The sequence below is a fragment of the Silurus aristotelis genome, assembly GCF_946808225.1.
Source record: "Silurus aristotelis genome assembly, chromosome: 22".
NCBI lineage: Eukaryota > Metazoa > Chordata > Actinopteri > Siluriformes > Siluridae > Silurus > Silurus aristotelis.
Genome location: NC_139595.1, coordinates 13,212,986 through 13,236,622, shown reverse-complemented (window position 1 = coordinate 13,236,622; position 23,637 = coordinate 13,212,986). Strand labels below are relative to the sequence as shown.

The 23,637-nt window shown below is 40.1% G+C and overlaps 1 protein-coding gene and 1 long non-coding RNA gene across 2 annotated transcripts in view; both read right to left on the bottom strand.

Moving 5' to 3' along the window:
- Window positions 1–381: 381 nt before the first annotated feature.
- LOC310717893 lies at window positions 382–1,462 on the bottom strand. Its single transcript, XR_014530997.1, has 3 exons — window positions 1,274–1,462; window positions 1,093–1,202; window positions 382–499 (listed from the first exon to the last, which is right to left on the bottom strand). It is a non-coding gene; the product is annotated as an uncharacterized lncRNA (long non-coding RNA).
- Window positions 1,463–4,448: 2,986 nt separating this feature from the next.
- myo10 (myosin X) overlaps window positions 4,449–23,637 on the bottom strand; it is an 84,228-nt gene continuing 65,039 nt past the window's right edge. Inside the window, exons 23-41 of the mRNA XM_083525447.1 lie at window positions 22,421–22,645; window positions 22,032–22,071; window positions 19,207–20,103; window positions 18,798–18,918; window positions 18,465–18,708; window positions 15,792–15,887; window positions 14,424–14,517; window positions 14,076–14,131; window positions 13,283–13,425; window positions 12,095–12,286; window positions 11,623–11,780; window positions 9,292–9,415; window positions 8,901–9,201; window positions 8,249–8,456; window positions 8,018–8,154; window positions 7,767–7,887; window positions 7,207–7,647; window positions 6,221–6,412; window positions 4,449–5,331 (exon numbers count right to left, since the gene is read on the bottom strand). Of these exons, the coding sequence (XP_083381573.1) occupies window positions 5,221–5,331; window positions 6,221–6,412; window positions 7,207–7,647; window positions 7,767–7,887; window positions 8,018–8,154; window positions 8,249–8,456; window positions 8,901–9,201; window positions 9,292–9,415; window positions 11,623–11,780; window positions 12,095–12,286; window positions 13,283–13,425; window positions 14,076–14,131; window positions 14,424–14,517; window positions 15,792–15,887; window positions 18,465–18,708; window positions 18,798–18,918; window positions 19,207–20,103; window positions 22,032–22,071; window positions 22,421–22,645 (3,901 nt within the window). The 3' untranslated portion in view covers window positions 4,449–5,220. The remainder of the gene's footprint in view (window positions 5,332–6,220; window positions 6,413–7,206; window positions 7,648–7,766; window positions 7,888–8,017; window positions 8,155–8,248; window positions 8,457–8,900; window positions 9,202–9,291; window positions 9,416–11,622; window positions 11,781–12,094; window positions 12,287–13,282; window positions 13,426–14,075; window positions 14,132–14,423; window positions 14,518–15,791; window positions 15,888–18,464; window positions 18,709–18,797; window positions 18,919–19,206; window positions 20,104–22,031; window positions 22,072–22,420; window positions 22,646–23,637) is intronic.

The window sequence follows — 23,637 nt, the reverse complement described above, 5'->3', positions numbered from 1 at the left end:
TTGAAAGGAGCCTTGTTGAATTGTGTTTGTTGCTTGAATAATAGCATTCATTCTCAGACATCGGCTCAGGTAGGACACCACTGAAGGCCCAAGTGTGAAATGCACGACCAAGCTCAGAAATAAAGCGACTGCTAGATATTGCATGATCCATTCTAACTTAATGCATCTGTGTACATTTCTGTAAACTCAGTCGCCTGATGGCAGCTTTATAGGATACGAAACAGTATATACAGTGACCCATTACTTCGACAGCACCATGAAAAGCTCATTCTCTCATCACTTAATGCAGTGTGCTGCACACTCAAGCACCTGCTGATAGATGCACCATGTAAGTATCTTAATCAGAACTAATGTTCTATATATTAAAATGAGCAACGGCCATTAATATTTTAAAAACTTTTATTCAGCATATAAATTATACAATACAGGATCATAGCACTCCTTGAATCCTTGGCGGAGAAACAATGACGACGTGGAATACGTGCACAGCTGGTCAATCCTGGGTGGGGGAAAAAAAAAAAAGAGCACAAACATGGGAAAATGGTGACAAATTGGTTGCACCAAATTTAAATGTACAACCAAAGCACCGTCTGAGCTCAGCTCAAGTGTAGAAACTATCATTAGAGTGTAAGCAATTATTATTGACTTACACATCAGTCACAGTATATTTACATCACTGCTCAGTCAGTACTCCCCCTCACACACCCCTACAAAACACCCGCACTCACACCCTCCTTCCCCTCGCACACACCCACACTCACAAAAACACCCGGCCGCGCACACACCCTTTCACCTCTCTCTCTCTCTCTCTCACACACACACACACACACACACACACACACACACACACACACACACACACACACACACACACACACACACACACACAGCTCTCAGATGTACAACCAAAGAAAGCACTGTCTGAGCTCAGTTCAAGTGTAGAAACTATCATTAGAGTGTAAGTAATTATTATTCACTTACACATCAATCACAGTATATTTACATCACTGCTCAGTCAGTACTCCCCCTCGCGCGCGCACCCTCGAAAACCCGCGCATGCGCACATCCCTCCCCCCGAACACCCGCACTCACTGGTTTCTCGTTCATTCAGTGTTTCTGGAAGATCGCACTTCAGGGCTGGGGAGTGTGTACCGGTAAATCAGCTTCACTTCTTCCGCACGTAATCGCGATTTTCAGAGAGTCTGTAAAACATAAGAAATGAGGAAAAAGAAACGTAAAAAATGGCGCAAAAGTTTCCATTTTAAAGTCTAACCCGAGAGCAGACTGGGATCCCCGCCGCCTAGAAAACATCTGCATAAACAACTCACATTCCTGATTTCCGTTTTTTACTGTCAGCAGCGTTAATAAACTCTGCTTAAATAAACCGCTTCGCTTGCAGGGAGATCAACATCAGATCAAACCACAAGGAGCATTGCCACTCAATTTTATACTCCTCTTTCTTCTTCTTCTTTAAGTTTTTATGTAAGTTGGGCATAGTGATTTGTGCCCTACCGCCCCCTATCGGGCTGGAGGAGGATAGCGAACGGCGTTTTTTCTTCCTCTTTTCATTTTTATTATTATTTTATTTGTTTTGTATTATTATTATTATTATTATTATTATTAGTATTATTAGTATTATTAGTATTATTAATAGTAGCATTACTACTTCAGTTTTTGTTTATTTATCGGTTGTAAAAAGCCCAGCTGTAAACATTGTGATTTATATTGTCATATAATAATAATAATTATTAGTTTAATTCGGAGACACCTTGTTGTGTCTATAACAACCACCACAACAGTCTTCCTCTTCCTCGTTCATTTTGATTTAGGAATTTAGAAAGAACCAAGTCACTAATACGATCCGATCTTCCCATCACTACTGACAATCCCTCAGAATTTATTTGGAACTATTAATACTGCATTGATTATCCATACCGATGTTTATAATAATAAGTGTCTCATTACCTTGTTTAAAAAACTGCCTTTTCCCCATTCTGCTTACTTCTTTTAGTTTGTCTGCTTTGCTAAGTTTCAGTTAGTTACAAGTTTCGTCTTGTTTATTGAAGTAGAGACCTCAAATCATTAAGACCTCGAGTCCTCACTGCACTACCACTTGATACACACACTTACTGCAACAACTTGCCTACTGTTGATGTAAAGAACCGTGTCAGTCTCTCTCACACCAGGTCATTGTGCCTCAGACCATTTACCTCGTTTGCCAAGGTGATGCTTTCAAGGCATTGCTGAGAGGTGTGACACTCACCCCCAAGGCTTGTGCTTTATAATTATTAACAATAATAACTGTAATTCAAAGAAAACTCCCACCCACCAGCCAAAATCAAAGACCCCAACCCACATTATAGAGCAGCTGGATGTAAGCAGCAAGCACATTACCCCACTTGAATAGCAGAAGATGTGCTCAGAGACGCATTAGTAAGCTAGAGAAGAAAACCCAGAATCAACTCTATGGAGTATAAAGCAAATAAGAAACCTAAAAACTTTGAGAAACTCTGCCAGCGAGACAGAAAGGAAGTGGGGAAGCAAAGTTGAGCAAACAAAGCAAAAAAATAAAGCCTTTTACAGGCAACATGGAGAATTCAGGAAATAAAAAGTCTGATCCAGCAGCTCAACCACACTAGAGAAAAGTTCAAGTCAGTCAGAAGAGAGCTCAAGCATACTTACCAGCTGCAATTACAGCTAAGCATTGTAAAACTCTGCTTGCATTACCACTAGGATGGTGCAAGGGTCCCCCAGGGACCCCCAGTTATAGGCCAATGTAAGAAACAAGAACTGAGGTTACACAAACCTCACTGGCCTTCACAGAACTGCCAGCAAAAAACAGGACCCATGTAAGCAGATCCCAAAGCTGCACATGACCTTGCCCGAGAAAACAATAACTGTCCAGCCAAGAATATTCCACAACAATTTTAAGTTAACAGTTTTCCAACTTTTTGGAGACCATTTGCGGCATTCAGATTGAAAATTAACTTATTATTTCCTTTAAATTGTAAATTTAAATTTCATTATCTTATACACTGACCAGGCATAACATTGACATTATTACTTTATGTTATAATGATTTTATTATAACAAAGTTTGATTATCTCTGCATCATGGCACCTGTGGGATATATTATGCAATATTAACATTTTGTCTTCAAAGTTTATTTGGTAGAAACAGAAAAAATGCGCGAGCGTAAGGATTTGAGTTTGAGGGCCAAATTGTGATGTCTAGACGACTGGGTCAGAGCATCTCCAAAACTGCAGCTCTTGTGGGATGTTCCTGGTCTGCAGTGGTCAGTATCTATTAAAAGTGCTCCAAGGAAGGAACAGTGGTAAACCGGAGAGACGGTGTCACGGGTGCTCGAGGCTTTACACAGGGGAAACGAAGGCTGGCCGTGTGGTCGGATCCAACAGACGAGCTCCTGTAGCTCAAAATGCTAAAGAAGTTAATGCTGTTGATGCTTGATGGGTCAGAACTGTTCTGGCAGCAAAAGGGGGATCAACACAATATTAGGTAAGTGGTCATAATCAGTGTTGGGCAGTAAACGCGTAACGCGTTACCGGTAACGCGTTACCTTTGACAGTAACTAATACTGTAACGCGTTACTTTTAAAAATAAAGTAACTTCGTTACCGTTACCGTATGGTGCGTTACCCGTTACTTTTTAAATGAATGAATTTCGGCTGAAGTGTAGACTACAGTCTAACCTGTTGTAGGATTGGTGGATTACCCTCTGTATACACGAAGACGAAGGCACGTCTCCGTTTATTCAGGTCTGTCGAGTCGAGGCGAGAGCAAGACGAGTTTCTCAAAGTGGAAATATGCTCATTATTTCACTTTAGTTTAGTATAAAGACAAAAATTTTTAAGTCAAATGTAAGCTGTGTCTTTCTGGTTCGAAGGTCGTATCTACTGCGATAAACAGCAACTCCAATCTGTTGAAGCTCCTCCAGAAACTCCATGCTAGAAGCTAGAAGCTAAAAGCTAACCCGGTGTTCTGTTCTACATTGTTGATAGTTTTCATACTTCAGCTGTGAAAGAAACATTCAACACAACAGCAGAAGCCACTTTAGTTTTTGATTGTGAATATATTATTCAGCTTGTTTTGTTATTTATTTCAGAAATCCTTGTGATATATTCAGTTTGGGCTGCTCTGACTTCAATAAAATAGTGTATACAATTTTTTTTTCACTTTTTGAATGAAATAACGAGTAACTGTAACTAGTTACTATTTTTAAGTAACTAGCACAACACTGGTCATAATGTTACACCTGATCGGTGTATGTGTATTTTCTTTTGTGAATAAAATATGGATTTATGTGAAATGTTGTTTGGACTTGATAATTGTAACAGTTCTAGTGAGAGCCCCTGAGAGCAGAGTGTAATACAGGAAGGTCTGAGTGGCATTTTTGTGTGTTTTGTTTTTTTGTAAAGGGTGTGCCTCTCATCACAGATGTTTTGTTTTTTATTCATTTTTTTACTATTGCCGTCATTACATAGAAATGTCAAACCAACTGCATATTGCTGGTGTTTCTTAAGATTCCAAAAGTACTTTTGAAAAAAAATAAAAATAAAAATAAAACAATATAGAGGCAGCTTCAGGACATGAGCATATTGTAACAAAAAAGATTTAAAAATATACAACTTTTTTAGTATAAGTAAACATTGCACATTAAAGTCTTACACTTTTAAGAGCGGCACTGAGGGTAGGTATGTATTTGCATGAGTGTGACTGTAAATAAAGGGAAAGTGTGTGTGTGTGTGTGTTTGTGTGTGTGTGTGTGTGTGTATATGCATTTGCGAAACAAAAAAAAAAGACACAGTCTCTTTGGCTGGAGATTCTGCCTGCAGAGCTCCAGTGAAACGCTGTTGGGGAAAAAACACTTTTGGTAATATTTGCTACAGAGCGTCTTCTGCAATTGAAAAGGCACTGATTACACTGATGGGGTTCATATTACAGCGTGGCTCAGGACGTTTTCTTGCAGAGTGGTTATAGGGCACTTTTAGGTGAATGCCATTTGTATTGATTTACGCAGCACTGCTTTCCCGCACGTCCTCTTAGTGCTGAATAAGGCCGCTGAGTGGTTTGGCTTCAAGCTGCGCATGTCTGAATAAGAATAACAAGCTACAAGCTTTGCCGCTGTTCACATCGCTCCATGTACCGGTGCGTTGCGAATGTGTTCGTGATTTAGAGCTGGAAGGTCTTAGGCGGTCAGGCTTCACCATTTGCTGCACAGTGTGCCGTGGCTGCTGATGGACGGACAGGCGCTAAAACGTTTCTGTACGATCATGCTGATGTAGGCTTTCATCAGTTTAGCAATGTCCATCACCTAAACACAAACATGCACAAAAAAAACCATTAGACAGGTATTCGTTCTTTCATAGCTTTCTATCTTCTTACAAATCAATGCACACACACATATTCATGATATAAATACACCATCATTTTACAGCATGCTGTAAACATGACGCTTTATCCAATTATTTTCAGCCCTAGAATATTTGCAGTGTTCCCCCTACAAGTGCCAGTGTACACTGTTTAGATAGAAATAATAAAGTTTTAGTGCATTAATTACAAAAATCTGTCATTTAAATTCTCTGACAGAACATCTCCCAGCCAATCAGATTTGAGAAATCAAACAGCGGTGTAATAATAGGTAATATATCAAACGCAAATTCTTTGCATGATGCTATTTTCCTGAAACTTATTCATTTCTTTACAATAACACAACACACAACAGTGAGTGTTTTTATTCCCCTTAACCGCAATTTTCCAGCAATTAGACATTTACTTTTTGGATTGGACAAAGTGTCATAATTTTTTTTCCCCATTTGTAGTTGTATTTAATGTTGTGGACTGTCTCGGAAATGGGATTGTTCCTGTTATCACCCTTGTTGTAACAGTTATTACCTCACAAACCTCTTTACTCACTCTCCAAAATAATATAAAGAAAAAAACATCAGGTTCCAAAATTCAGCAGCGGGAAAACAGAAGTTAGCATATTTACTGCCAAATTTCTAACTTCAGATGCGCTTTATATTTGTACACGTAACTATACGTGTACATATGCTGAACAGGAAATCTATATTTAAATTAGACCAAATATTTAGCGTTATGAATATCTGTCAAATGTGTATTGTACTGTGGCATCTAGCTTAAAGCATTCACTATGACAACATGCTAGCTAGCTAGTCTGATATATGTGAGATGTTTCATACCTGGCTAGTTTGGAAGAATAGATCTCGCCCCTCCACATTGATCTTGTAAATGTTGGACTGCGGAGCACCAAAGGACAGAATGGCCTCATAGGAGAAAAACTCCAGTGGCCAAGCTTCTCCCTGCTTATACACACACACTCCTTTACGACTCACTCCCAACCACAGCTCTGCAGGATACACACCGTCCACACACTGACAGAGAGACAGAGAGAGAGAGTGAGAGAGACAGAAAGGTAATATATAAGACATGAGCTGTTTTTATTTATTTCTGAGAGTTGGTATTGATATTATTGATTGTCCAACAATTTTCCAACAAAATCGCACACCCATGACTTCAATGTCATTTTTAATCAACAGGTTTTGAAGTTCACTACTTAAAACTCGCAAGCGCTTCTTTTCTTTTACAGTTTTTTAGTCATATTTAGTCATAGTGTCAAATAACGGTTCTGCATAGACGTAGTAGAGACAACAACACGACTACATTTTCCACAGTTTGAAGCAGCTACAGTTTTCAGTTTGAGTCACAGCAAACAATCAGCTCAGCTAGTTATCGATTTGTATGAGTTGTCGAGGATAAGCATGCAAAGTGAAGTGTTAGAACCTGAGGTGTTTGAGCAGAGTGTACAGATGAGCAGGTGAAAGACATGAACAGACTGAAGTACCAAAGCACCACTGTATTTCAATTGCAGCAGAATTGAAGCCAAAAAGTTAATGATAGAAGATTGAAAGGGGAAGAGAAAGCTCAGTGGTAAAGATATTAAACATCTAAACATCTGATCAGAAGGTCATGAGTTTGAATCCTAGCACCACCAAGCTGCCATTCCTGGATCCGTATGCAAGCCACTTCAATTGCTCAGTTATGTAAATGAGATAATTGTAATTCACCCTGAATAACCGCGTCTGTCAAATAGAATTGACACAGGATTTCTCTACAAAAGTAAAAATAAGTTTGCTGATGAGTTTAGTGTGTAAGCGTCTTTACTCACCTCGACGTTGAACAGTGTGGAGCCGTATCCCTGCCACTCTCTGACCAGATTCATGTATTTGATCATGGCATTATCTCGACTCATTCCCTGAAGCTTCCTCCATTTCTCCACCAAACAGCACTTTAATTCCGCCTTCTCGTCCTGAAACCACGCCTCTATTGCAGCAGAGTTCTCTCCCTGTTTTCTGCTGAGAGACCCCCTAAAGCTCCGCCTAAGCGTGCCCTCCAGGAAACTGCCTCGCTTCTTCTCTGTGCCACTGCTGCTTGAGGTGAAGCGCTGAATACGGGCACGCAAACGTGCCACAGGGAACACCTGCTCCAGTTCTGGCAGTGCGTTCTGGGTAGTGTAGTCCCCAAACAGATGCTGCAGCCGAAGGGCAGCCAGGAACTGTAGAGTTTCCTCAGGGGCAGGATACTGCCCACTAATCACTGCCTCATGAGCCTGAAAACAGAAAGAAAAAAACATGAAGACGATTATGTAGTGGGACATTAAAGCGCATAGAAATAATTCATATAATTACAATCTATGTCAGTAGCATGTTTAGTAAAAATAAATCAGACCTGTTCAAACATGAACGCGAACTCCACGCTGTCCATAGCAATGCTCTCGGTGTCTGTAAAGCAGTACAGCTTGAAATAAAACCTCCATCCTCCACCCTGATTGTCTTCTCCTCCTGCCAGTCTGTGAGAGAATAAAACAAACGACTGTTGCGTGACTCAAACGGATTAAAAAACTAACCGTTAGTAAAAAAATTCAATCGGGAGCCTGAAGCAAATCTTTTTTAAAGTAAAACAAAGCAAGAAAATCTCACTGCTCAAACTTGGCAAGGACGTCGGCCACTATAGTGCGGCTCTCAATGGCTTTGTCCGTGTTGCCATTGTGTTCAAATAGAGCAAACATATTCCTGCTATCCTCCATTCCCAGTCCCTTTAACAACTTATCAACCACCTAGAAAAACACACACACATACAGAAAGCTACAATTGAACCCAAGAACACTGTGAAACACTAAGCTGTAAATAGTACAGGTATGTAATGACTACCTCTCCCGCTGTGGTGTGTGAGTTGATGGCAATTTTGCAGGATCCACCTCCATGGCAGTATACAGTTGATGTCATTTCCTGCCTGCTGAGAATCGCTTTGAGTTCCTCGTGTGATGGCACACATTCCCGTCCACGCACATGCCTTAGTGCCTCCTGGGAAAAAGCAGCGTATTGCTCCACCTCTGTGCCTGGGAATGACTCGCGTGTCCTAAAGATTACAGTCAGTGATTAAACAACAAGATTCATGACAGGAGATGCACACATACACATGTATACACACCAGGTGTTACCCCAAAATAGTCAGAAAATCGATACTTTGATACTCTAAGAAGTCTGATTGGACTAACAATTCTACAGTCGAGGTGCTATGAAACGGGGATCGTACCATTTTGGTTATATAGGGGTGCTCAATGTTTGATTTCAAATAGCACTAATGTTTTTTTTCCATATAAGTGAATATACAGAATATTATAATAATAATAATGGCGTAAATAAAAATGTGAAAAGAAAGAAACTTTCAATAAATAGGTTTAACGTGCAGGAATAAATCCAACCACCTCTGTAACAGATTTAGGTTTCACTTTCCATGATCTGGGATACATACACAGAAACACAAACGCACAGAAACACACAGACACACACACACACTGACCTCTTGATGTGAAACTTAAGGTATTTCAAGATGCTCCTGGAAACAGGGCTGAATGTGCAGCACATGCAGGCTATGACTCTCCAGCCACTGATGTGGGCGGAGCCACCTGGCTCAGGGGGCCGGGTTGTCTGTTTAATGAGTTGACAATAGAGTTCATCTCGCAAGGGTCGGAGGTCATGACCTGTTTGCAGAAGGCTTTGAATGATTAAGATGGGATCGGACACAGCCTCGAGCTGCTGAACGGTACAAAAGAGTTTCAGCGCTTCAGCCTGCAACGTGCTGTAGCTCCGCTCTCTTTCAGCTAGTAAACAGAAAAAAGGGAAAAGATTAAGCCTGGTAGATGGATTCTTACAGAGACCGGGAAAGGTTTGAGACTAAATGAGATACTCACAGCTGTGGTGGAGATCTCCATAAGGCAGAGGAAGTAATGGTGTGTGTAGAGGATGGTGTGTGTAGCGTAGTATCGGGTTCCTCTTGTAAATCTGATTCACCACTTCGGAGTTCAGACAATTCTCCTGAAAATCGCACCGAATATTTTTTATTTCTCGATTTCAGTTAAGTAATAAAAGACCCACATGAAACAGCTACTATGAAGTCTGAAATACACTGAGTTGTATCACATGTGAGACACTGTTTTTTAACATTCAAAGCTACGGTAGACAGTATTCAGTTCAATTCAATTCCTTTTCATTTGTATACTGCTTTAACAATGAACATTTTCTCAAAGCAGCTTTACAGAGATAAAAAGGTTATAAAGTTTTATGAAAGAATGTATATGTTTAGTGCCTATACATTCGTTCCTTATTTACGTTTACTGCACGTGCTTTCCCTCTAATAAACTAATTTCTAATCCTGTCCATCCTCATCACTCCCAACAAAAATCTCAACATCTTCAGCTCTGCTACCTCCAGCTGCACCTCCTGTCTTTTACTCAATGCCACTGTCTCTAAACCATACAACATCGCAGGTCTCACCACAGTCCTATAAATAAGCAGATACCCTTCTATCACAAATCACTCCTGCCACTCTTCTCCACCCACTCCACCCTGCCTGCACTCTTTTCTTCACTTTTCTTACACACTCTCCATTACTTTGCACTGTTGGCCACAGGTACCTGAACTCATCCACCTTCTCCTGCAACCGCACCACTCCACTGCCCTCCCTCTAATTCACACACATGTACTCTGTCTTACTCCTACTAACTTTCATTCCCCTTCTCTCCAGCACATACCTCCACCTCTCCAGGCTCTCCTCAACCTGCTCGCTACTCTCACCACAAATCACAATATCATTCACAAACATCATAGCTCATGGAGACTCCTGTCTGACCTCATCTGTCAACCTGTCCATCACCACTGCAGACAGGAAAGGGCTCAGAGCCGATCCTTGATGCAGTCCAACCTCCACCTTGAACCAGTCTGTTGTTCCAACTGCAAACTTCACTGCTGTCACTCTGTCCTCATACATGTTCTGCACCACCCTCACATACTTCTCTGACACACCTGTCAAACGCTTTCTCTAAATGCACAAACACACAATGAAACTCCTTTTGACCTTCTTTATACTTCTCTATCAACTTTCTCAAAGCAAATAATGCGTCTGTGGTGCTCTTCCTCAGCATGAAACCATACTGGTGCTCACAGATGTTCACCTCTTCTCTCAGCCTGGCTTCCACTACTCTTTCCCATAACTTCATACTGTGACTGATCAACTTTATAGTTACTGCAGGTCTGCACATCTCTTCTCTTCACGCTTCTACTGGTATGTCATCTGGTCCTACCGAATTTCCACTCTTCATCCTCTTAATTGCTGCTCTCACTTCCTCCTTACTAATCCTATCCACTCCCTGCTTCACCAACTCCACACCATCCAACCTTCGATCTCAATTTCCTCGTTCATCAGCAGCTCAAAATACTCCCTCCACCTTCTCAACACACTCTCCTCACTAGTCAACACATTTCCATCTCCATCCTTTATTGCGCTAACTTGCAGCACTTCATTCCCAGCTTGTTCCCTCTGCCTGGCCAATCGGTATAAATGCTTTTCTCCTTCCTTAATGTCCAACTTCTCATACAGCTCCTCATATGCCTTTTGCTTGGCTTTTGCCACATCCCTGTTCACCTGCTGCCACATCTCCTTGTACTCCTGCCTACTTTTTCTCATCACTCTGTCTATCCCAATCCTGTTTCTCCAACCTCTTTCTCCCTATGCTTTCCTGCACGTTCTCATTCAACCACCACGTCTCTTTCCTTTCCTTTCTCCTTTTCTTTTTCCAGATGTTGGATGTACAATATTCTATATATTCTATATTCTATATATTCAACACTTTCTGTATATTTTTTCCCCCTCATGAATATGTAAATACATGTAAAAAAAAGTTCTCTTTATTAATTAGTTTTTTGTGCTTTTAATTAACATTGAGATTGTTTCTACGTAAATAAAGATACAATATGTTATATATAAATATGAAGATATAATAGACGGAGGGCGGTCGTAAAATTTGCATTATCGTATTATGTCTCTATAATTATAGTTCTGGAAATTAATACATTCATAAACATCTCCTTGTTCTTGTTGAAATATAAGATATTCTACATGTTCCTCCTCATAGATGTAACCCTGAATAATGTTCCAACTTTCATATTGTCCTCCTCTACAACTGGAGAACATACGTGTATTTTTTATCCGCAGGTGTGAGGTTTTTTTAGCTCTTGTATGTTACCTTAATGTCCTGGATGAGTTGCTGTGTGTGTGTGTCCAGTGGTGGTTTGCTGTCGATGACATTCTGCACAGCATTGGCCCAGCGACAGACCTCACTTTGCAGCTTACTGTAGAGCCTATATGAGTGCTTACGGCCAAACACTGTCAGTCCCCAATAACCTACACGTGCACACACAGTCATATACACACACACACACACACACACACACACACACACACACACACACAAACACACACACACACACACACACACACACACACACACACACACTTTATTTGTATTTGGATTACAAATGAGTTTAACAAGATGTTATGGAAATTGCTATTATTATTATTCTTACTGTCAGTATTATTACTATAGTTATTGTATAAGTACTTGTGTATGTGTCTATAGTGTGTGTGTGTGTGTGTGTGTGTGTGTGTGTGTGTGTGTGTGTGTGTGTGTGTGTGTGTGTGTGTGTGCTTGTACTAACCAGTCTCTTTGTACACTCTCTCATCAGGTGGCAGTACAGAACACAGGCTGTTTAGCAGCAGAGAGCCCAGCTTGAGCGCATTTCTCTCTGAACTCTTATAGTAGTCCAGTGAATTATGGGTGAGCAGGAACCAGCGTTTCTTTATTCTCAGGTTAGTACGACTACTGCCCTTCATCTCTTTATGCAGCCAGCCTGAAGAACGGACCGAAGAAAAGACGAGAGAGAGAGAGAGAGAGAGAGAGAGAGAGAGAGAGAGAGAGAGAGAGAGAGAGAGAGAGAGAGAGAGAAAATGATTTAAACAGAATATGGACCTCCACAATATTTTGGAGTGAATTCATGCAGATTACATTGTTAAAAATCAGGCAGCAGTTTTGTTGTATGGTGCGAAATTATGCCAGCTGCATCTAAAACTCGTAATGCACAGTGTTTGACCTCTCATTTGTACTGAAATTGTTTAGATACTCACTCTGTAACGGAAATAACATTTGTTCAAAACGATAAAGAAACCGTGAATTTTGTGTACTTCTTTTTGAGCATCGCAGTCCACATTGAGTCCCAATTTGCTCTTATAATTCCCTTCACTCTTCTGGAAGATGTTCCACTAGATTTTGGTGTGCGCTTGTGGAGATTTGTGCTCATTCAGACACAAGGGTGTCAGTAAGGTCAGGTACTAGTGTAGGTGAGGTGAGGAGGCCTGGGGTGCAGTCAGTGTTCCAATTCATCCCAAAGGTGTTCAGTAGGTTTGAGGTCAGATCTCTAAAGAAGATCTTTCATTTCAATCCAGGCAAAGCATATGTTCAGGAAAGGGGTATAGTCAGGCTGGAACCGGTTTGGGTCTCCTAGTTCAAGTGAAGTGAACATTTCATGCTACTGCATCCAACAACATAATAGTGTGCCTTCAGTTTTGCGATAACAGTTTAGAAAAAAAAACAGACATGGCTTTTCAAAGTCGGGTGTCCCTATACCTTTGTCCATATAGTGTATATTACTAAGTTATGTGTGGACACAAGTTGTGCCAGTCAGCAGTCTTTTCTAAAATGACCAAAAACGACATTTGATTTGCAGCAGTTCGATAAAGTAAAACAGAACAAAACAGATGAACTACTTTACTGGTGTTTCTGGACTGCATGATTACTGAATTGTACATTTGTTGTGACCCATATATTTTCTTGTGACTTAATGGCCCACCTCTTATAATGAATTCTTGGCCTTGGACTCGTGTGTCTCCTTTAGAGCGCTGCAGGAGGGCGATCCAGTGGTGCATCTCCTCTGGAGTCTCAGCATTGCAGTGCAGCACACGGTGAGCTGTGATGATCACAAATGAGTTCGGCCTAGGGATAGAAAAAAAGAGAGAGAGAAGAGAAAGATGGTCGAGGATAGAACAGAAGGATGGTAATGTTTGAGTAAAAAAAGAGTATGAAATTAAGTGTATAACAGGGGATATAAAAAATATAATAATCTTACATTTATTACATCATTAAAACTATCTTGTTAAATGTACAAAATATAAAAAAAAAAAAGTAAAATATCAAATGAAATCTATTTTTAAATGTAAATTTATTACATTGTTACAACTTCACAATTACAATGTAATTGCAATGTATAATGTTCTTTTGGTTATTAAGGGCTAGGTATAGGTGTATTAGCATTACAAGATGTAGGTAGCATTATTTAGATGTAAAAATACCATCTAAATATAAAAAAACAAAACAAATATATGTATAAAAAAGTGTGTTCAGGGATTTTATATGTGGGAATGTCCCAAAATATAGGGAAAGGAGTATCTGTTATTTCTAAAGATGTAGGTCAGTTTAATGTTCTTTTTCAAAACTGCAGCTTTTATATATTAAATAAATAAATAAAATGTTAAAGTTAAAGGGCTAAAAAAGAAAGGTTCATATATTGGTTGTATAGTTAGTTTTATGTGTAGGAATAGCATTTAATAAAAAATGTGTGTGTGTGTGTGTGTGTGTGTATATACCTCTCTGGATTGTCTGAGGCACACACTGAGTCAATCATACCTACATCTAATGTACCCTATAAAGAAAAAGAAAAGGAAATCGCATCTCTATTAGACAACAGAAAGTTAAAAGCAACAAACACATGTTAGATGTTTGATGTTTTTACTCTCATGAAGGTTGATATGAGTAATAATATTGCAAACCGTCCCTCTTGCAGCTTTATCTTAGCATTGTATTGCTACAGTATATAACATGAATATTTATATTAAAAAGGCATATTTTATTATCAAATATGACAGTAGTTACATATGATCTGGGTGTGTCTGTGGGTACACTGCTTGTGGTGTATGTGTGTATTATGTACTCACCACAGCATTCTGTGGGTTGGCCTGTTCATCATGCATCTCTCTGATTTCCTGTTCAGTAGAAGTGTGTACCTGGCTCAACACACTGAACCAGTGGCTATGGTGCATGCAGAGAAACAGTTACTCAGAGACATTGATAGATGCTTGGTCTTTATCATGTTGCTTGTTTAGGTGCTCTAACAGACTCTTCCAGAAACAGGTATATTAATAATAAGCTTACATGACCCTTCACTCACACACAAACACATCCACTACAGTTTACTAATCACGGGACCCTTGAAAGCTAATTGCACCAGAACTAAGTAAAGGATTGGAAGTGAATAGTTATGCAAACACAAATTTTTTTTTCCCCAAACAATTTACATCTACATTTTTTCCCCCAATTTATTATTATTGGTTATTATGTGTAGATTTATAATATATAATCTCAGTACTGTTAATCTCAGGTTTAGATTATAGCACTACCAAATATGGATGAGTTCAGAGGGACTTTGTATGGAAGGTCACTATCTATCACATTCTTAGATGTGAGCATGGTATAAAACGGGCACTCAAACATTTTCTTCTGTGCTTAGATTTCTCAGTTTTTTATGTTTTCCTTGGTTTCACATTCTAATTTTTGACCTAGCTTTGACCTAGATGTCTATTTATGGGTTACATTAACGGAACATGGCAGATGCCCGTATCCAGAGCAACTCAAATTTGTCTCATTCATACAACTGAGCAGTTAAGGGCCTTGCTCAGGGGCCCAGGATTGGGAGTTTGGTGAGGCCGGAATCTGAACTCGTGACCCTCTGATCCATAGTCCAATGCCTTAACTGATAAGCTACCAATTCCCATTTATGATTCTACCTCACAATTTGGATTTGTCCATCATTCATCTGGACTTCAAATGAAAAAGATTTTTATTCTTAAGTATTTTTATTAAAACTGTCATCAGAATCAAGAAGAAATAAATAGGTTTTGATAAGGACTATATAATTTGTGCAGCCAGAGACAAACAGACTAATAACTAATGACTGCATTAAATATAACTGATTGACAAAACTGTATTCAAACTTGGCAACCCCCCTGGATAAAAAATAAACATCCTCATATGCCAAAAAAACACACACACACACACACACACACACACACACACACACACACACACACACACACACACACACACACACACACACACTTACTTACAATATTAGAAACTAGCATGTAGGAGCTATCTAATAAAAGAAACAGACCAGATTGATGTACATTTACACACACACACACACACACACACACACACACACACACACACACACACACACACACACACACAGACACACACACACACACACACACACACACACACACACACACACACACGCTTACCTGGCATCCTCTGCACTATCCGCTATAAGATGGTATGTTCTTTCTGGCATCACAATATCTATCCCGTTCTCCTTCCCAGTGTTATCAATGATCTGACTAATAAAGCAAGACACATAAGAGAAAACAAGAAAGAGAGGCATTATAGACTGTCTCTTACATGTCTTATTTTATGTGCTTTTTTTGCAGTTATAACAAGAGACCCCATGTTGATGTAGTGCTTCTAGTTCGAGTGTCCACTAGGCTGGATTTGTGAAAAACAACCACAGACATATTTTTTTGTCAATTCTATTTACAAGTTTGAGTGTTGGACACATGGTAAAGCCATTTATTCATTTATCTTAAGCCATTAAAAATGCTGCAAAATGAAAGTCTGATTTTGTACAATATGAAAATGACACAAATCAGAGAAGGCCAGCAATCACAGATAACAGTTGATAAAGGCAATACTGAAAAAAAGGCAAAAAATAGTGAATTTGTGCAAACATGAGCAAGCATATTTCACAAATTACATTTCACAGCAAGTTGTATTCTGCATTTAACTGTGTTAATTTAAAATAAAAATTAGTATCGAACAAGTACCGTAATTTCTGGAGTATAAAGCGCACCGTTATATAAGCCGCACCCACTGAATTTTACAAATATTTATATTTTTAACATAAATAAGCGCACCTGTGTCTACACTGAAACTAATGAACTTTACACAGGCTTTACCGAAAGAGAGTGTCTGTTACACGGCGTAATGGGTGAAATATTTTGTGGCTCCTTTAAGAGCAGAGCGGCATTTTGGGAACAGCAAGTCACTGCATTCTTTCGGTATTACTGCGTGTGTGTGCGTGTGAGACTAAGGATTATGTGCTCATTATTTTCTGATGTTCATTTCTAAGTTTCTTTGACTAACTCATAACGCTGTTGCCAAGAAAAATAAATAAGCACGAGTTTTGGAAACCTGTCTGTGCTTATATGATTTCATTTGCAACTGGCGTTAGCGAGCTCTCCCTTCACCCAGACTCAACGCGTTACAACGGCTTGTATCTAAACAGGAGCCGTAAGTCATTGTTCACTGTCTTCCTCCTTCCTTTCACAACTATTTCTCTCAGGAGTTTATCTTTTTGCATCATCGTGCGTTTAAAAATCACCACCGGTGAAAGTTTTTCTCCCGATGCTGTGCAGCTCAGAACACAGGTGAGGTGCGATTTTTCGTTTCCGTTCAGAAACTTCATTGGTCTAATGTTATGTTGCTCAGTTTTTTGTGAAGTTTGTGAAACCAGGAAAAACCCAGGAAAAATTTACATGTATATATACATATATACACGTTATACATATTTAGAAGACAAATAAGCACAAGCATTTTTTGTATATACATCTTTTTCTCTCATATATATATATATATATATATATATATATATATATATATATATATATATATATATATATATATATATATATATATCTTTATATCTTATATATTCTTATTTTATATAGTTTTTATACTTTATTTATCAGTCTTCTTTTTCTTTGTATTATTTTTCTCCCCATCCTATTCCCTCAGGCCGGACCGTCGTAATAAGCATTTCACTGCATGTCGTACCCTGTATGTTTGTGTATGTGACAAATAAAATTAGATTTGATTTCATTTGAAATGAAATAACTGCATAATTTACATGATGATGTGAAAACTGCTGTGCTGGATGAAGGTTTGCCTGTTCCTAATGCTCCTTTGTATGAAATATAGGGGCAAGGTATCCTGCTGTTTTGGTGACCATTTGCTCATGATTTAACCAATGACCTGAAAGAAGGCCAAGCCTGTGTGGACCTTTTAGTGCATGTTTTGTTTTTACTTATCACCTGAGTGCTTTGTTCTCCTTCAGAGGGACTGCCCCACCCAGAAAACTTCATATAACCACAATGCTAAGTTCTAAAAGTTGGACTTAATGACTGCAGCGCCGAAGCAGTGTGCTCTGACGTGCAATAAAGACTACTGCTGAAAGATACCCAAGTCTCCTGGCCTTCGCTGGAAAAAAACAGTTCACATTTTGTTTCTTAATATCTTCTTTTGTCCCACTGTAAAAAACTTTTGATATAAAGTTAATAAAAACCTTTTTATTGCTATGCTTTCCAGGCTTTTTGGTAGCATTTTTAACCACTGTGGGACCCATGATTTAGGCTTAAAATGCACAGGAAGCACAAAAGAGAATGCTTTAAAAGGCACTCTATGGCACTGTTACTCAAGCTAACATGAGACTCGTCATGCGGTCATGAGACTGAAACGCACCCGGGTTTCATTAGCGAGAGTCTGTGTCGAGCTCTAAGCATGCGGCGAAACATTTTGGTTATAATGACGTGATGAAGACTGAATATACGAGTTCCGAAGACGACGAGTGGCGAAATGTTAGTGTATATTTATACCCCATTGTTTCCTAATTATGCTAAGAATTGTGAAAAGTCCCTCTGTAATTTCATGCAATATATTTTAGCAGCTTTTTCAGGTCCGACAGACAGTTTTCTTAGCTGTAGTGCCTTTCTAGACCCTTATTTAATCTGTACAACCCTTTTGTACAAGCTTCCAGGTCCCTTTTACTCAATACTGCATTTGTACTAAGCACTGTGCTTTTATATTTTATTCACTACAAGGTCACCAAATCTAATTGTAAGACCTTTGAAGCGTGCCCTTACTTCGCTTCATGCATGTCCAGCATGCCCTTCATCCTCTCCTCGGCATCATTGTCGTAATAGATAAGTTTGCTCTGGCGCAGGACAAACCAGCGGCGTTTCCAGTTACGACGCGAGAGTGTGGACAAGCCGCCACCCTTTTTAAGCAGCCAGCCCTGCTTCAGAGCCTCCTGTCTGCTCCGGAACCACAGGAACGTCTCATCCTTCAACACACACCAGCGACGCTTCCATGAGTTCAGCAGACCACCTGCAGTGCAGAACACATTTACACCAGTTAAGCAACACAAAAGAGAAAAGAGAAGACAGGAGGAGTGTATAAAGACGACTGCTTTGTACCTTTGATGTAGAGGAAGCTGTGAAAGTATGGCAGAGTGACACAGCTGTAGACAGAATCTCTACGATAAGACGATTCGTCATCTGTATCAAATCTGTCAAAGTCATCCTCGCTGTCATCAAACTGAGGGAATGAAGGGAGAGAGAGTTTCGGTTTATTATCTGGTTGTCTGTCTTAAATCGTTTTTATTGACGGAACTTCACTCAGTAAGTTGAAAAATTAAACATAAAGTTATAGGAATGAGTTTTTGTGTATAAACTACAAAATAAAGTAATTACCAAACGAGGACAGTAGTATTTGTTTTTAACAGTACCACACAAACACCATGTAACCTCTGATATTTCTATCTTGATACCAGGAATCTGTGTGTGTACATGTAAATGATTACATACACGTATGTGTGAGACTAACCGATGATTGGGCTCCCTCAGAACTGAACCTGTACGCCCCTGAGCTTGCACTGGTGCTTGTCGCCATGGAGCTCCGCTGGTCACGTGAATAGCTGGCAGTCTGAAGCACCGACAGAGACATGCTAGGAGGCAGGACAATGCCACCTTCATCATACTCATCCGCATCGTAATCGGAGTCGTCGTCTGGTGGAATCAGTTCCTCTTCCTGCTCTTCCCCACAATAGGTGGTGTAGCTGTTACAGGCTAATCCATGATAGAGTGATGGCATGTTTGTAGGTTTGGCTGGAGGCGGAGCCACGCGATCATTAGCGTAGGGGTCCTCCTCAGACGAGTCATCGCTGGTGCGGATCCCGCTGGTGCGCTGGCCGTCGGAGTGGCCGTGCTCACTGGGATTCGGCGAGTCTTTAAAGCCTTCCTCATCCCCTCCCAATCCTTCATCCACCTCCTCGTCATCCCCAGCTCTCCTCCTCTCTTGGTCGGCTTCTTCGGAGCAATCCTGCGGCACCATGGTGCTCTCGATGTTGCGCACACACTCATCGATCTCGTGGAAGTTGAGCGACGAGAGGAACTGCTGTGCTGCCTTGCAGGCCTCTTCCTCCAGTCGGAGCAACTCCTGGTCGCGAAGGTGCTGCAGACGTGCCAGGGATTGTGCGGTCAGAGTCTGTTCTCGTGTCTCTTTCTGCCTACGCAGACCCTCAATCTCCCGCTCCAGACGTAGAATCTCCTCCACTTGTGAAGCCTCATTTGGACGGGCTTCTTCCTCGAAAACTTCATCCTCAAGTGGGTTCTCTAAAAGCTCGCTCTCGGCCAAAACAGATGCCGGCTCCGGATTATTTTCCACAGCCCTTATCTCTCTCTCAATTCTCAGAGCCTCCTCCACTCTTAGTGCCTCTTCCGCCTGTGAAAGTTTGGATAACAAATAAATAATTCAGGATTCCATCTTTCCTCTTATGATACAAATGTGATACTGAGATACCACAGTTTTTCATGCCATTGAAACAATATCCTTAATAGGAAGTAAAGAAAGAATGGTGCTTTGTACTAGTCATGTGTACTTTACATCACAGTATAATTCTTTCTTTGCATGTCCCAGTGATGTAAGGAAGCTGGAGTCAGAGCATAGGGTCAACCGTGTTGCAGCACTCATGGTGCATAGAGGGTTAAGGGCATTGCTCAAGGGACCCATAAGTGGCAGCTTGGCAATACCAGGGCTTGAACCCCCCAAACTTTCGATCAGTAACTCAGAGCCTTAACCACTAAGCCACCACTTCCACAGAAGAAGTGTCAAGTTGGTTGACAGTGTGGCCATTCAAATACCTGTGAACTTCACACACAAAACCACCGGCAAGCTTCAACATAATTACAACAACCATAGCCAAAGGAAGGAAAGTCATAAAATAAACAAGACAAATTAAACTGAATGTTTTTTTGCAATAGAGTGGTGCAGTTGCAGGGAGAAGAGCTGGTGAAAGTGCAGGAGTTTAGTTTCCTGTACAACAGTCAAAGTAATGGAGAGTGTGTTAGAGAAGTGAAGAAAAGAGTGCAGGCAGGGTGGAGTGGGTGGAGAAGAGTGTCAGGAGTGATTTGTGATATAAGAGTATCTATAAGAGTGAAAGGGAAAGTTTATAGGACTGTGGTGAGACCTGCAATGTTATATGGTTAAGAGACACTGGCATTGAGTAAAAGATAGGAGGTGGAGCTGGAGGTAGCAGAGCTGAAGATGTTAAGGTTTTCGTTGGGAGTTATGCGGATGGACAGGATTAGAAATGAGTTTATTAGAGGGACAGCACATGTAGAACGTTTTGGAGACAAGATGAGGGAGGCAAAATTGAGATGGTTTGGACATGTGCAGTGGGAATGTTGAGAATGGAGCCACCAGGAGGGAGGAAAAGAGGAAGGCCAAGGAGGAGGTTTATGTATGTGGTGAGTGAAGACATGCAGGTAGTTGGAGATGGATGATCCACGGTGGCGACCCCTAATGGGAGAAGCCGAAATAGTTTTTTTGCAAGTTTTTACCATTATCATTTGAACGAATAAGCAACTATTATATTAACTTTTTAACAAAGCGTGTAACCTTTCTCCTTTTCTCCATTAACATAGAATGAATTTTTAACTTCTGGAAGAATCAAGAGCAGGTGGGAGCTCAGTGGTTAAGATTGATCCGAAGGTTGTGGGTTTAAATAGCACACCCACCAAGCTGCCACTGTTGGGCCCTTGAGCAAGGCCCTTAACCCTCACCTGCTCAGTTGTATAAATAAGACAGTTGTAAGTTGCTCTGCATCTGCAAATGCTATAAATATAAATGTAAGAACAAGAGCTAACATTTTGGGAGGTGGTCGCTCAGTCGAGGGCCTTGCTCAAGAGCCCGGCAGTGGCTTTGTGGTGTTGGATGTGACCTCTTGACATTGACATTGACTCAGAAAACTTAAGCCACTAAGAAGGTGCTGAAGCAAGAAACCACAAAACTGATTTAAGCATCAGTCTGCATTTCCACTAATGTCAAATATTTGGTTTTCATTAAGAACTTAACAGCAAGTTGCTGATTATCTTAATATTAGCGTTAATCTGCAGCGGGACCGAATGTTCAGGAACGTTAGGAATAACATTTTAAACTATGTTTTCACTAACAAATGTTCTTAAAAGATTTTTAAACACATTATTGTTTTCAAGTGACATAATGTCTAGATTAATTCACTAAGGTACCAAAGGAACTGCAGAGGTGTGTCCAAAATTTGCGGATTTGCGGAACTCGGGGGACACTGCATAATTAGAAGTGGGGTAAATGAACTAGAACCATTATTTTCCAATGTAACATAAGAGACTCACCTCACGGGCCTTCTGCTCCATCTCCAGTCTCTGTCTCTCTCTAAACATAAAGAGCCAAACACAAACTCTAGTTCAATTCAAAGCACAGTGAAGGTCATTGGGTCATAATTTAAACCCTGAATGTGTTTTACAACACTGGTAGGAAACATTATTGCATTTTATTTTTCTTAATTAATTGTCTGTATAATTTATAGTCAACAAAGGTGCATATCTCTGGAACCCAGGAACAACCCTGAACTTTCCCCTATTACTACACAATTACTCAGGTTTTGAAAAACGATTGCTCAATGACAAAGCCCCCTACACACGAACTGTCCAACCCACTCTTATTAAGTGTGTAGAAAGTCTTAATAACTCTTAGCACAGCTCCTCCAGAATGCCCTGCCCACCTCTCTCGCTCCTCCTCCTCTTCTCTTTGTCTCCGCTCTTCCTCCATCCTCCTCTTCTTCTCCTCAAGCAGCTGTGTGTAGAGCTGGCGTGCCCTTCGACCTCGAACTCTCTTTTGGAGTGTGATGGAGGCCCAGCGGAGCATCAAGTAGCGTCTGCGCCAGAAAAGTGCCCTCCAATTCTTTTGGATCACAAGCACACACTGAAGAAGCTGCTTGTACTGCCTCCTACAGGCCGCAAAGAGAAAACAGAACTTTAGAAGTTGCTACAAAGAGGTGACATATAGTGTAAAGTATGTAAATAAATGTACTTTGTTACAGTACTTAAGTAATTAGTCTGCTTTCTAGTTTTACTGAGTATCAAAGATAAGCAACTTTTACCTTCTACTTAAAGACATTTATAATTCAATACATATACATGTAGAAGTTACAATGGAGATACGTTTCATTGTAACTTGAAAATTTCGAGACAAGTGGAGACATGGCCCAGCCTAACCAGGAGTCTTAAGATAAAAAGGAGCTAAAAATATGCTTTGAAATATCAAAACACAAAAAAAAGGAATACACAGAAACATCTAGACTCTGTCGATCACTGCCAAGAGTAAAGCGTCCCACAAGGCGGAAGATGCGCACATCCTGGCAGCGTCCCAAACTATCGTTAAAAAATTAAAATACAGCGCAAAAATTTTAATATTTGTCCTTTTTTTTGTATTACCATCGTCATCGTAAGATCGAAAACCATCATAATTCTTGGACTACCGGTACTTTTTACTTAATTATATTTTAATTGACAATGAAATAAAAAAAAAAAACAACCTATTACTTTTTGCAATCAATCCGCTGGCTCTTTATAATATTAGGTTTTACTTTATCTAAAATGATTTACTTTGAACTAAGAACTATCATTTATTATGGCTATAATTTTCCTATTATCGGTTTTGTCACAAGACTCTTTGTTTAATCACCTCAGTTTATGTGAAAAGACAATAATGTTACTTCTATAACAGCAACCTATTAATAAAATTATATTCTTCTTCTTCTTTCGGCTGCTCCCATTAGGGGTCGCCACAGCGGATCATCCGTCTCCATACCACCCTGTCCTCTATATCTGCCTCTTTTACACCAACTACCTGCATGTCTTCCCTCACCACATCCATGAACCTCCTCCTTGGCCTTCCTCTTTTCCTCCTACCTGGTGGCTCCATCTTCAGCATTTTTCT